The sequence below is a fragment of the Xenopus laevis genome, chromosome 4L (genome assembly GCF_017654675.1).
Source record: "Xenopus laevis strain J_2021 chromosome 4L, Xenopus_laevis_v10.1, whole genome shotgun sequence".
Classification (NCBI taxonomy): Eukaryota; Metazoa; Chordata; class Amphibia; order Anura; family Pipidae; genus Xenopus; species Xenopus laevis.
In genome coordinates this window covers 153,197,270-153,212,742 of record NC_054377.1, presented here as the reverse complement: position 1 = coordinate 153,212,742, position 15,473 = coordinate 153,197,270, and the positions used below count along the sequence as shown (strand labels likewise).

The window sequence follows — 15,473 nt, the reverse complement described above, 5'->3', positions numbered from 1 at the left end:
CATGGCAGCTCTACGGCCAGCGCAAGCCAATGATGTCTAGCAGTGCTAATGCCATTTCCAGTTTGACCCCAGGTTTTGCCTCTAATTGTATTTCCCTTCATTCATTTGCCACTTACTCTGCTGAACCCTCTTTGCCAGGAGCCTGATCCCCAATATCCACTGGTCGGATTCTATCTGTAGAGCTGCCCGTCATTGCTCTTCCCTCCTGCCCCCTAAAATCTCACTTCCCTGAGTATTTAAAGGTGTTTGTGGAATAATCCCCACAAATAGGCTTAATGGTTAGTGGAATGGGTTATTTCAGGGAAAGGGAATAGAGCCGGGACTGCAGCTAATCTCTTATCTGACACCTGTCTGTCTGTCTGTCACACTGCACAGAGAATACAATGTATTTGTTACTGGACCCAGAGGGTGCAAGGACTGGGAATGCTGCAGGTATTAATACACACTCAGTACAAAGATTTCCAATTTATGGTGCCGAGAGCGACACACTGGGCTCCCCTGATTTACATCTTTTTAGCTTTGCCCTTTTTCTGCCTCTGCACATGAATCTCCCTCCAAATAAACAATGCAATGCCCAGTGCAAACTTTGCAGCTATAATTATATTAACTTGCCCTTTAAGTGCAATGGACAGCTGAACCCTCAAACTTTTTCCTGACCCTTGTGCTTTCCCTCCAGGTTTCCATCTTTGCCCTGAGGTCTAGTCTCAGTCTCCCAGGCCTTATAAATAGGGGCAGTTACAACGGCAACTAAACCTCCTATTTGAATTGTCCGCATGACAAGGAATTTAACCTGTTGCTTCTCCTCTGGTGATCGTGTCCATGGTTGTGTGCGCTACTGCTACTGCTGGTGACAGGTAAGATGATTCTCTTCTGTGCTACCTACAGTCTGTGGGTATGTGGGAAAATTGTGATTAACAAGGGGACACTGGGATCCAACAGAATTGTCATTCTTCTTGGTACTAGAGTTTGATCATATACTAATAAAAAAAAAAATATATAAATCTATAAGGGGGATATGATCACTATATATAAATATATAAGGGGATATGATCACTATATATAAATATATAAGGGGGATATAATCACTATATATATAAATATATAAGGGGGATATGATCACTATATATAAATATATAAGGGGATATGATCACTATATATAAATATATAAGGGGATATGATCACTATATATAAATATATAAGGGATATGATCACTATATATAAATATATAAGAGGGATATGATCACTATATATAAATATATAAGGGGATATGATCACTATATATAAATATATAAGGGGATATGATCACTATATATAAATATATAAGAGGATATGATCACTATATATAAATATATAAGAGGGATATGATCACTATATATAAATATATAAGAGGATATGATCACTATATATAAATATATGAGGGATATGATCACTATATATAAATATATAAGTGGGATATGATCACTATATATAAATATATAAGGGGGATCTGATCACTATATATAAATATATAAGGGGGATATAATCACTATATATATATAAATATATAAGGGGATATGATCACTATATATAAATATATAAGGGGATATGATCACTATATATAAATATATAAGGGGGATATGGTCACTATATATATATATATATATATATATATATAAATATATAAGGGGGATATGATCACTATATATAAATATATATATATATGGGGGATATGATCACTATATATAAATATATAAGGGGATATGATCACTATATATAAATATATGAGGGATATGATCACTATATATAAATATATAAGGGGATATGATCACTATATATAAATATATAAGGGGATATGATCACTATATATAAATATATAAGGGGATATGATCACTATATATAAATATATAAGGGGATATGATCACTATATATAAATATATGAGGGATATGATCACTATATATAAATATATAAGGGGATATGATCACTATATATAAATATATAAGGGGATATGATCACTATATATAAATATATAAGGGGGATATGGTCACTATATATATAAATATATAAGGGGGATATGATCACTATATATAAATATATATATATATGGGGGATATGATCACTATACATAAATATATAAGGGGATATGATCACTATATATAAATATATGAGGGATATGATCACTATATATAAATATATAAGGGGATATGATCACTATATATAAATATATGAGGGATATGATCACTATATATAAATATATAAGGGGATATGATCACTATATATAAATATACAAGGGGATATGATCACTATATATAAAGGGGATATGATCACTATATATAAATATATAAGGGGGATATGATCACTATATATAAATATATAAGAGGGATATGATCACTATATATAAATATATTTCTAGTTTATTTCTAGTTGCAGTTTCCAAGTCCACCTTATCATGGTGTGACAGGGCAGGACTCCCAAAGGGGTCGTTAATCCTAGAGAATTCCTCAGGGCTTCTATTGTTTACACCAGTGCAGCAACAGTCTGTGTTTTGCCCCTCCCAACCTGGTGTGTGTGGGGGAAAACCAGAATCAAACCCAATGATGTAAAAATAAAAAAGTAGGATCAATTGCAAGTTGCTTAGATTACAACTATCTGTAATACAGTAAAAGCTAATTTATATAGGAAATATGGGCTCAATCTCAGAGGAACAGGAGAGCCCCGGCCACTTGGTGCCATTTTGCAGGGAGTCAGTAGCTGGGCGCCCTGGAGGGGGATTCTGGGATTTGTAGTTTCACTATGTGCTGCAGGCCTTGCACATATACACACGTATATATTCCATTGCACAGAATACATTGATACTTTCTATATAAATGTTATAATATATATGTAATGTTACATGGGATAGGTTTATGCAATGGAAACAATAGCGCCATCTGCTGGTCATTTCTACCAAGCCGCCTGACAGTAGGAGCGATTGGAATCAGGAGATTGGAGTCGGCTGATGTTATTCTGCTTAGAAACGAGCAGAGAAGAGTCTGACACAGAAGAAATGATTTTGTGCTTAAACAACAAATTTGAAAGGCTCCATATCGATCACATCTGTATGGATTTATGCAGATTCCTGACTTGTATACTGAGAATAATGTGCCCCCTATTGTAAAATATAAGGATACTATTTGCAAGAATGTAATTTCCAGGATATTCATGGCTCCTGTGTAATACAGATCAATACCCCCAGCAGTGCAAAGCATCACCCTGAAATCGTCATACGTTACACTGCAACTCCCCAATTATTATTACTGCTCATTTATGAACACTGGGCAAATTTGCACCTGGGCAGTAACCCATAGCAACCAATCAGTGATTTGCTTTCATTTTTCCATCTGCAGCTGGCTGAAAAAAATCCTGATCGGTTACTGTGGGTTACTGCCCATGGGCAAATGTTTATAAATGAGCCCAAAGACAAGTGATCAGAGGTCACAATCCTATTTCACTATAATATCTAAATATCTATAATATCACTGGCTAATAAACATGGTGCCAACACAAACAAGCAGCAGGGCACGACTGGAAATGCACCAAACGTTCCAAATATCATTACAGAGTGTGATCAGCTCTCCCATTGGGCCTTTTTAGGGCAGAACAAAACCTCTGTACAGTAAAATAATCAAAAAAGTGGTGGTTTACCTTTCAGTTACCTTTTAGCATGTTCTAGAATGTCCAATTCTAAGAAACTTTTCATTTGGTCTCCATTTTTTATTTCCTGTAGTTTTCGAATCCTTTCTTCTTCTGACTCTTTGCAGCTTTCAAATGGGGGTCATTGACCCCATCTAAAAAACAAATACTCTTTAAGGCTATACGGGTATTGTTATTGCTACTTTTTATTACTCATCTCTTATTCATACTCCAGTCTCTTATTCAGTTGAGTGCATGGTTGTATGGTTGCTAGGGGAATTTGGACCCTAGCAACTATATGGCTGAAATTGCAAACTGGAGAGCTGCTGAATAAAAAGATAAATAAGTCAAAAAACCACAAATAATAAAAAAATGAAAACCAATTGAAAATTGTCTCAGAATGTCCCTCTCCCCACAACCCCTTTAAAGAAGGCATGTGACAGTTTGGTGGTTGCTGGATTCAAAGCAATCAGCTTTTTGCAGTAAATCAAGACAAAAGCAATTTAAGGCTGTAGCGTTGCTGCCTGCGTGTTCATTTACAGCTCCCATCCCCACATTAACCCTTGCAGCCCTGAGTCATGAGCAGAGATCAGCGCAGAATGGGCGGCACCAATAAGTGTCCTTTTGTTTCTGCCCGATAAGCTGCTCACGTGATCATATTGTTGACTCCTGTGAGCGCCTGTTGGGATTAACTGCACCTGATAACTGTGTGGCAGATGGACACTGGCAGGTGCTCGGCACAGGAGGGACAGGCCGGGAGTTGCATCGGGGCTTGTTGCAGGGAGTTCTGTGAGGGTAAGGACTTGGTGTGAGGGCTTCAGGGCATATAGAGTGTCTGTGCAACTGTAGCTGCTATCATTTGTTCTCTGTGTAATGATTCCTGGGAGTTGCACTGCTTTTATGCTTTTTGTTCTTCAGTTACTGAAATACAACTCCCAGTAGCCCCTTGCGAGCCAAAGTGATGCTGGGACACTCAGGTTGCCAATTACTGCTGGAGTTTTGCCTGAGTCTGGAGACTACTCCCCTCCCCACCTGCTGGGGCAGATATAATTGGCTTCTCTTTCTGTTAAAGGAGTTGTTCACCTTTAAATTAACTGTTAGTATGATGTAGAGAGGGATATTCTGAGACAATTTGCAATTGGTTTAAATTTTTTATTATTTGTGGTTTTTGACTTATTTAGCTTTTTATTTAGCAGCTCTCCAGTTTGGTGTTTCAGCTATCTGGTTGCTAGGGTCCAAATTCCCCTAGCAATCTGGTCTGTACGGTCCACATTACCCTAGCAACCATGCATTGATTTGAATAAGAGACTGGAATATGAATAGGAGAGGCCTGAATAGAAAGAGGAGTAATAAAAAGTAACAATAACAATACATTTGTAGCCTTACAGAGTATTTGTATTTTAGATGGGGTCAGTGAAAACTAGAAAGAGTCAAAAGAAGAAGGCAAATAATTCTAAAACTATAAAAATGAAGGCAATTGAAAAGTTGCTTAGAATTAGCCATTCTATAACATACTAAAATTTAATTTAAAGGTGAAGCCTCCCTTTAATCTGTTGCCATGGCAGCCACAGTAACTTTAGTCTCTGCTCTTGTGTTTTAACTCCTGGTCAGGGAAAGTTTCCTTGTACTTAATGGTAACACACTAATAATGTAACACACTAATAATGTAACACACTAATAATGTAACACACTAATAATGTAACACACTAATAATGTAACACACTTACACTGTATCTGTCACTTTCCCAGGTATTTACTAGTTATGGGCAGGGCACTTTGCGCTGCTCAGCTTTGTATTTGCTTGTGTTACACAATGTGTGAGTGAGGAAGGTGCTGGGAGTGCTGTGTGTACAAGTGGTACAATGTGTGCGGTACAATGTGTGCGGTACAATGTGTGCGGTACAATGTGTGCGGTACAGCAGGAGACAGGGGTATTACTGGAGCTCACAGGAGAATCACATCACTAAAGACAATTACAGTGAAAGTAACACTTGCTCTGTGCCCCACCTCAACACACAGTTACACACAATTCTCACACACACACATATGTAAAGTGCACAGATCTTTTTGGTTGCTATGGGTTACAGCACAGGATCAGTTGAGAAGTCTAGGTTAGTACATAAGCCCGGGAGAGACTGTCTCTTAAATGTTACACAGTCTCTCAGACACTCACACTGTTACACACACACACACTCACACTCAGCCTAAAGACAAGTGTTTCCCCTGTGCAGCCTCCTTCCACCTCTCAATACTGGGCTGTAGAGTTGCTCATGAGAGGCAGACATTGGTACCTCCCTGCAGACTGTCTCACTATGGCTCCTCCCAATCAGCACAAACTCCACTTCCTCGTGTGTGTCTCCTCAGTCCACACTGTGCCTGCAGGTCATGTGACCAGTAAGATCTGCTGCTGATTGGATGGCACATGCTCTTCCTGCTGTCAAGTCAAAAATCCCTTTTGCTGATTGGACAGCTTGTACTTTCCCCTGCAGCCGACTCCATCAGTCACATGGGCAACAAATCAAGCGGCTGATTGGATAGCAAGCATTTCCTGTTTATTCTGCATTAAAGGAAAACTTTACCCCCAAAATGAATACTTAAGCAACAGATACTTTATATCATATTAAGTGGCATATTGAAGAGTCTTACCAAACTGGAATATATATTTAAGTAAATATTGCCCTTTTACATCTCTTGCTTTGAATCACCATTTCGTGACTCTATCTGTGCTGCCTCAGAGATCACCTGACCAGAAATACTACAACTCTAACTGTAACAGGAAGAAGTGTGGAAGCAAAAGACACAACTCTGTCTGTTAATTGGCTCATGTGACCTAAGAAGTATAAGCTTGTTTGATTTGTTTGTGTGCACAGTGAATCGTATGATCCCAGGGGGCGGCCCTTATTTTTTAAAATGGCAATTTTCTATTTATGATTACCCAATGGCACATACTACTAGAAAAGTATATTATTATGAAAATGGTTTATTAGCATGAAGCAGGGTTTTACATATGAGTTGTTTTATGCAATTTCTTTTTATAGAGACCTACATTGTTGGGGGGTATAGTTTTCCTTTAACATGGCTGCTGGCATTTTTTTGCCAGACTGAAGGGGCTTTCTCATGGTCTCATGTTCTGTTTTTCCCATTTTGAAGGTTTTTGTTTGTGTAAAACAGTTTGCTGGCTCTTGACAGCGCTATATAAATAAATGATGATGATGATGACTGTGAGCTGGTGAGAAGTATGAAACCCCACGGCGAGGCTGTAGTTAGTCCAGATTTCTGTCACAATCTCCATCTGAAAAGCGACAAATGTTTCACTTGATGGTGGGACGAGTGTTGCTTGGTGGCAGAGAGGGAAAATGGGGCCCTGGCTACATGAGGCTAATTAATGAGCAATTACAACATATATTGGTAAAACAGGACAATCTCTGGATATATTGGGGGCCCAGTAACATCTCATTACAGCACTGGGGGAAACTTTACCTGAGAGACAATTCAATGGAGCTTTAGTACATTGTCAACAAACAAAGGAAAAATGTGCTTTTCTTGCAATGTTTTCACTGATAAGATTCAGTACTCTGTTTAAAGGTGCTTGTGTTAAATGAGGGTTTTTAGCTTTGCCTTCTTTTGGCCAGGGCCCTCCTTACCTCTTATATTTGTAAACTCTGTGTGTTCACTCTATACAGGTCTCTACTGGGATCCACAATAGGCCCTGGCATTTCAAATACACAGAGGCCCAAACAGCCTCCAGGAGCCCAATAAATAGTGATTATGTGTGGCCTCTTACAGCAGCCCTTCTGCCATTTACCAGAACCCACAGATTGCCAGTCTTGGCCTGATTCTAATAGGGATGCACCGAATCCAGGATTCCGAATCCTTCTGACGGCTGAACCGAATCAGAATCCTATTTTGCATATGCAAATTAGAGGCGGCAGGGAAATTGCGTGACTTTTTGTCACAAAACAAGGAAGTAAAAAGTGTTTTAATATTCATATATTTCATATATTCCTACAGGATAGGATTCGGTTCGGTATTCGGCCGAATCTTTCGAGAAGGATTCAGGGGTTTGGCCCAATCCAAAATAGTGGATTTGGTGCATCCCTAGATTCTATACACACTTTTATTGCACAGCATTGCAGAGTATGTTGGCGATTTGTAGATATGTGCTAATATAATAGAATGTGATGTACCTGCCACTGCACATCCTTCCTTATTAGATAGCTGGGAAGCTGGTTCTTAATACTTACCAATAATGGCAATCTAAGGAATAATAGCGAGTCGTTTTGAAGTTTCCAGTCTTCAAGGTGAGATACACCAAGAATATTGTAGATAACAAGTTGTCTAATTCTGGGCAGTGTCATTCTGTGGCTATTAAAGCAAATAAAGTTCTTGTATAAAAAAGGGCATTAACTCAAGGGATGAAACATAATTGTGTCTCTTTATAGGTCCCTGGTGAGGCCTCATCTGGAGTATGGGGGCAGTTTTGGACTCCAGTCCTTAAGAGGGATATAAATGAGCTGGAGAGAGTGCAGAGACTAAGTGCAACTAAACTGGTTAGAGGGAGGGAAGAGTTAAATTATGAGGGGAGACTGACAAGGTTGGGGTTGTTTTCTCTGGGGAAAAAAAGGCGCTTGTGAGGGGACATGATTAGACTTTACAAGTACATTAGAGGACATTATAGACAAATAGCAGGGGACCTTTTTACCCATAAAGAGAATCGCGTACCAGAGGCCTCCCCTTCAGACTAGAGGAAAAGAACTTTAAGAGTAGGGGGTTCATCACAGTTAGAACATGCCCAGGGTTGTCCATTCCATGTGCTCATTTGGTACTGGGTGCAACTGTCGGCCTTCCACCAACTGCTATTTTACACTGACCCTCAGTCCCACCATTCAGGAACACTGTGCATAAAATGTGCTATTGAATTACTCAGAATGTGTAGTTTTTTTTCACTTCTTTGGGCTTAAGGTTCTGTGCCAATTGCCTTTTCCTTGTCTTATTTTTAAAGTGGAAGTTTAACTTTTTTGTCATGGGGGAAAATGGCATAAATCTGAACTTTAACTTTATGTATTTAAAAAAAAAAAAAAAAAATATATGTATATATGTATATGTGTATGTGTATATATATATATATATATATATGTGTATGTGTGCTGATCTCTGGTTTCTTGGTACACAGTCCTAGCGACCATGCTTTTATGCTCTTTTGTATTTTTGAAATGTCATTGGATGAATTGAAAATACAAACCCTAAATTCTGTTAACTGGTGTTTCTCCCTCCACCTTCCAAATCTTTTATCTTTATGCTTTTTATTGACATTGATGTCCAAACACTGAATTGTCTATTGTTTATCGACGTTTCCTTTGGTCGCTGATAACTTTATGTTCTCCCTTCAGATATGACTTTAGGGTTGGGCATAAATGCCATTAGCCCAGCAGCATCACAGGGGCCCTGTAATAGGTGCAAGAACGTGAGGTTTTCAGTGCCAATTCACTGACCAAAAAGGGTTGTAAAATGTCTTTCTCTTTGAAATATTGGGAGATGTGAGAATGTAGTAGCAGCTCCTGCCATATACAGTATAAGGGAGGGGTCACTTTTTATGTATAAAACTCTAGCACATTCAACTCAGATTATAGCAATATAATGCCATATTCCTGGGTCAGTGGTCTTCTGTTTCTCCGTAGCCATATTATTAGCCACAAATTCAGGGGGTTTGATTGTGCCCTATTAGCACAAGTGGTCCATTAATCTCACCTGGCACATAAATAGTTACATCATTTGGGTAGAAATCTGATTTCTTTGTGTCTAACAAGGTTTAATGGCGGGCAGAGGTGGGAGAATTAGATTGCATTAATTACTGTCGCATGTTGAACTGGTTCTGTCTGTGTGCCGACCCATTGGTGATTATGTAACTGGACTTTCCAGCCCTAGTTCTAGTTGCCGCACACTGAACCTTCTCCTCCTGGTGCTCTCACACAAATCTAAGGGGCTGGTGGTGGTGGTGGTGGGAAGTCCAGGATAAAGACAAAGCTGAAGCCATTAATTATGATTTGCTTTTTTTCCCTAAACATCAGTATTTCGCAGCAGATCTAAAAGTGGCTCTGCGTTGCGGCACAGTTTACAGCAGTGACATTTGATCATTTTTTTCCTTAAATAAAAGAAAATGTGATTTTCAGCTCATGAAGAGAATGCTCTGAGTGCATGAAGACCTTCCTCTCGATTCTATAAAAAAACATTTTTCCAAGAATTTTTTTTTTGTTCCTCACAGTGGAAGTTTCAGATGGTAAATTGGCCACGTTGCCCCCATAATGTGGGTGCTGCTTCTGTCAAGTCATTTTCCCCACCACTCTCTTCCAGATTGCAGCAAGCTCTCCAACGCCTCTGAGCCTGGGAATAGCCAAGGAACCTGCAATTCATGCCAAACGTCCAATTTCCAGGTGAGCAAAGTGCGTCTCCTCTTGCTTGTGGCTTTGAATTAAATGCAAATATTCTCAAGAGTTTTCTGGTTCTGATCTGACAGGACACACACACATTTAGTTAATACAGTAAAATATGTGCTGCTGATTAGGATTTTGGGATCATTTGGTACTATTTTTCATGGCTGAGGAACACATCAGATTATCAACCTCACAAGAACCAACAATTAGTTCAAGAATAACACAAACCACAGATAGGATGAGCACAAGTCCTATTGGTTACTCTCATGTTGCACCGGGGGGGGGGGGGATTGCTGCCCCTTTAATACAGTTTGGCCAGTAAATGTATAGTATATTGTGGATAATGGGTCCAGCAAATGGAACTGGGGACAGAAGCTGCTTCAGAGAACCATCACAGACTCTTTTGAAATCATGAACTTGTGCAATTGGTCTTTGTTAGTACAGTGCATTTAGAATAAGGAAAACAAAGGGCAGGCAGTTGCCAAGAGTAATGATACCCAACAACTGAATGGTTGCCAAGGGTTACCAGTCTAGTGCAGGTAGAACTACCCAATAAATGTATGGTTGCTAAGGGTAACAGGGTTGCCACGTATGCAAGTGGCAAAAGCCAGGCAATAGGGGCAGGGTGATGGTGTTGGGGGCACAGTGATGTCAGTAGGTGAGCCGTTAAGGGGTGGCATTGTGATGTTGAGGGTGGGCTATTATGCCATACACCTGCAATTTGACGGAACTTTGGGTTTCACAAGACTGAAAGTTGAACTGGATGTTTTCATCTGGAAAGCCCCATAATGCCTCATGCGCTTCTTTGAGTAACATGCCAGGCATTGTGGGAGTCCTGACTACTGAGCTGACAACTGTTACGTTTGTTTTAGAGATAAGTGTAGTCAGAACCAGCAGTGCACAGAGGTACCCAGACAGACCGTAGCAATGAATGTTACACGTAACTATAAAGCCAGTGAGAAGGAGGAATGAATGGATTTTTGGGACACTGCTTAGAATTGGATTTTCTTTCATTAACGTCGTCTTTACTGTGTTTAGTTCCCCTTGAAAGACAAACTGTGTAATTGTATTTATTCACATTTAATTCAATGAGACGTTTCTGTGTTTTGTTACATCATTTCTGTATCCAGGGATTAGTCCTTATATAAATCCATTGTGCTGTATTCAGTCTGTTATATCCCCCATATACACACGCAGTATTGTTACTCTCCGCTTGTGTTGTACTTACACCCATTTCTTCTCTTTAAGGGACAGAGGGAGTGAGTATCAGCAGCGGGTGCTGGGTGACGGATCAAACCTTCATTGTTACATCTGGGAACAGGTTTGTGTTCTTTGCTACAAGGTTCACATATTAAAGGGGAAGTATTTATTTTTACCATGAAGGATTAGTGTGATGTACAATGCAGTGATATTACACAGTTTGCAGTTGATTTTTAGTGGCTTTAAACTTTTCACTTTTTTTTTTTAAAAATGTTGCTTGGTTGCTAAGGCAAGGGATGCCTGGCAACCAGAAAGCTCATTATATTTATCTTTCTGTTCAGCTCCTGTCTTATTCATCTTCCCGTCTGGCTGGTTGCTAGGATATGTAACCGTACCAACCAGATAGGTCCGAATTGGAGTGCCGCTAGCATTAAAATAACCTGCAAACTGTCTCCCATTGCCTACATCATACCCAAATCCAATGATAAAGGGATACAGTCAGCAGAATAGTGCTATATACAGTGTTATATACAAGTGAAGGAGCTACACCTGCTGTGTTATGTGCTGTAGTGCTTTTATTTCTTCTGCTCAAGCCAAGCTTTCTTATATAATAAAGAGGCAGTTCTGTGAGTTAATGGGATACTGGATCCTGCCATGTGTCTCTGTATATCTAGCTTTTAACCCTTGCACGAGTAATTCTGCATGACTCTGTATTACACACTGTTCTCAGGTATAAGAAAACACTCTCCTGGTGACCGTTTCCCTTTAAGGTGTACATATACTCTGTATACTGCATGTGCAACCTGCAGCCTTCTAGCTTTTAAACTACATTTCCCAGCATCCCCTTTTGTGCAAGTTATGTTTCATATAACCTTATCATCCATTGAGTTCCTAAAGCAACATTGCTTTGTTCTTTATAGGGCTGACCCAGGGGCCACACAGATAGGTCTCCTTTAACAAGAGAAGAATATGGCGGAGAGTGGGAGTGGCACCAGTGGTGGCTCCTCCTCAGTGGGAGGGGTTTCCAATCCAGCTTCTCTTGCTCCTGGTGACTCTCAGCTCATTGCCCTGATCGTTGAGCAGCTGAAGAGCCGGGGGCAGTTCGATGGATTCCGAAGAGACTGCTTGGCGGATGTGGATACAAAGCCGGCCTATCAGAACCTGCGGCAGAAAGTGGACAACTTTGTGTCGACCCACCTGGACAAGCAAGAGTGGAACGCGGACATGAACAAAAACCAGCTGAGAAATGGACTGCGCCAAAGTGTCATCCAATCAGGGATGCTGGAAGCTGGGGTGGACAGGATCATCTCGCAGGTGGTCGACCCAAAACTCAACCACATATTCCGGCCCCAGATAGAAAAGGCAATACATGAGTATCTGACTGCTCAGACAAAGGAGGATTCGGCTCCCCCACTGCCGCCGGGTCCCCCAGAGCCACAAGAGCAAGAGCCCCCAGAACCATCTCAAAGTGTCTCTTAAAGGTCTACCTCTGTAATGGGTCAACGTCTGCACTCGAGCTACTCCCAGACATCCCCTAGTCTCCAGCTTTCTGGGAGTTGTAGTTGCACAGCAGCAGGAGTGCAAAGGTTGCTCATCATTGGGATAGACCTTACAGAAAATACTGCTGTGTAAACGAACGCACACCACAATGCCGATAAGCTAGATATATGGCTGCCGCCGTAGTGGGTGGGGCCAGCAGCAAAACTGGAAACATGGAGGGGAATCACAAAGCCTCCATGTCTGACTTCTAAGTAGGGTTTAATTATAGACGCATTACATTTCTGCATCAGTTTTGAGACACCGGTTTACTTTTAAAAGGTGGTGCCATGATTAGTGTTGGGGTTCTTCGGGGTTACGTAGTAACATGGGCAAATTCTGTCCCCATCCAGAAAATCCACTTCAGGTGACAGTTTTTATCAATCTAACTGCCAACACCCTGTAACAATATCTACCAATCAGATTGGTATCTAGCTGCCCACTCCCTGTAACTGTAGCAGCCAATCAGATGTCCTTTTCTTCATTGTGATTGCCTAAGCCTCTAGCCATAGCAGCCAATCCGATGCTGCTTTCCTGATTCTGACTGCTAAAAGCCAACTGCTGATTGGTTACTGTGCACTGGGGAAATGTTTCCTCTAGTTACTTTGTTAACCTTTTTGACCTTACTTTTGGGAGAAATCTGACTTTTGTTGGAAGAGATGAATTTGCCTTTGTTAATATTGTTCTCGTGCCAGCACGCTAACCGACTACCTAACGCCAAACGCACGATGACGCACTGCCTAAAGGAGGAGCTTGTTTTTTTTTCTTGATTGTTTTTTTTTCTATTAAATAATTTTCTATGTATTGTATGAAATTGCAATGGATTGTCTAAATAAATATATTTTGGTTTTTGTGAATGAGCACAAGATTCTGTGTTATTTGACTCTTTACTCTTTATTTGGGAAGGGGGGGGAGTGTTTTGATTAACATAGTATCATAGTAAGTTGAAAAAAGACACACATCCATCAAGTCTAACCTTTTAACTAGATATATATAGATCTGCCTAACTGATAGTTGGAGAATATTGTGTTGCTGCTTCCAGGAAGGTGGAACTATAAAGGGTTAATCTCATCAGAATGAAAAGTGTTTACTTATATTACTAAACAATGTGTAATATTATAATGGTGTAATCTTGGGAAAGAAATTTTGAATAATTTCCCATGCCACTGTCTCTACTTCCTTTGCACGGGGGAGTGTATTTCCTGGTAGTCGTGTGACTGTCTCTACTTCCTTTGCATGGGGCGGGGTATTACCTGGTACTCCTGTGACTCTCTACTTCCTTTGCACGGGGGAGTGTATTTCCTGGTAGTCGTGTGACTGTCTCTACTTCCTTTGCATGGGGCGGGGTATTACCTGGTACTCGTGACTGTCTCCAATTCCTTTGCACTGGGGAGTGTATTTCCTGGTACTCATGTGACTGTCTCTACTTCCTTTGCACAGGGGATTGTATTTCCTGGTACTCATGTGACTGTCTCTACTTCCTTTGCACAGGGGATTGTATTTCCTGGTACTCATGTGACTGTCTCTACTTCCTTTGAAGGGGGAGTGTATTTCCTGGTACACGTGTGACTGTATCCACTTCCTTTGCATGGGGGGGGGGTATTTCCTTGTACACGTATGACTCTCTACTTCTTTTGCATAGGGGGGGGGGGTTATCACCTGGTACTCGTGACTGTCTCTACTTCCTTTGCACAGGGGAGTGTATTTCCTGGTACTCGTGTGACTGTCTCTACTTCCTTTGCATGGGGGGGTATATTTCCTGGTACACGTGTGACTCTCTACTTCCTTTGTATAGGGGGGCTATTACCTGGTACTCGTGACTGTCTCTACTACCTTTGCACTGGGGAGTGTATTTCCTGGTACTTGTGTGACTGTCTCGACTACCTTTGCATGGTGGAGTGTATTTCCTGGTACTCATATGACTGTCACTACTTCCTTTGCATGGGATATTGTATTTCCTGGTACTCATGTGATTGTCTCTTCTTCCTTTGCAAAGGAGATTGTATTTCCTGGTACTCTAGTCATATGACTGTCTTTACTTCCTTTGCATAGGAGAGTGTATTTCCTGGTACTTGTGTGACTGTCTCTAATGCCTTTGCACGGGGGAGTGTATTTCCTGGTACTCGAGTCATATGAATATCTACTTCCTTTGCATAGGGGAGTGTATTTCCAGGCACTTGTGTGACTGTCTCTAATTCCTTTGCACTGGAGATTGTATTTCCTGGTACTCGTGTGACTGTCTCTTCTTCCTTTACATGGGGGAGTGTATTTCCTGGTACTCGTGTGACTGTCTCTACTTCCTTTGCATGGGGGAGTGTATTTCCTGGTACTCATGTGACTGTCTCTACTTCCTTTGCATTCGGGAGTGTATTTCCTGGTACTCATGTGACTGTCTCTACTTCCTTTGCATGGGGAGTGTATTTCCTGGTACTCATATGAGAGAGTGTATTTCCTGGTACTCATATGAGAGAGTGTATTTCCTGGTACTAATGTGACTGTCTCTACTTTCTTTGCACAGTGGAGTGCATTCCCAGGTACTCACATTTCTTTCTGGCAAAAACACAGCAGCCATGTGTTGCTTTTTGGCCTTGATAGCAGTTGGCTGACAATACAAAGAGCAGGCAGTAACAAAGCAAATAAAACAAAAACAAAAAAAA

At 40.6% G+C, this 15,473-nt stretch overlaps 2 protein-coding genes across 2 annotated transcripts in view; both read left to right on the top strand.

Annotated features, from left to right (window-relative positions):
* Positions 1-676: 676 nt before the first annotated feature.
* Positions 677-13,679, top strand: bod1.L (biorientation of chromosomes in cell division 1 L homeolog; the record flags this gene model as incomplete). The annotated part of the gene is given in 4 exon segments (NM_001093032.1): positions 677-854; positions 10,001-10,080; positions 11,329-11,401; positions 12,201-13,679. A coding segment is annotated over 1 exon segment (510 nt). The 3' UTR covers positions 12,760-13,679.
* LOC121403137 (protein tyrosine phosphatase domain-containing protein 1-like) overlaps positions 722-15,473 on the top strand; it is a 37,478-nt gene continuing 22,726 nt past the window's right edge. Inside the window, exon 1 of the mRNA XM_041590991.1 lies at positions 722-854. The gene's annotated coding sequence lies outside the window, so the exon portion shown is untranslated. The remainder of the gene's footprint in view (positions 855-15,473) is intronic.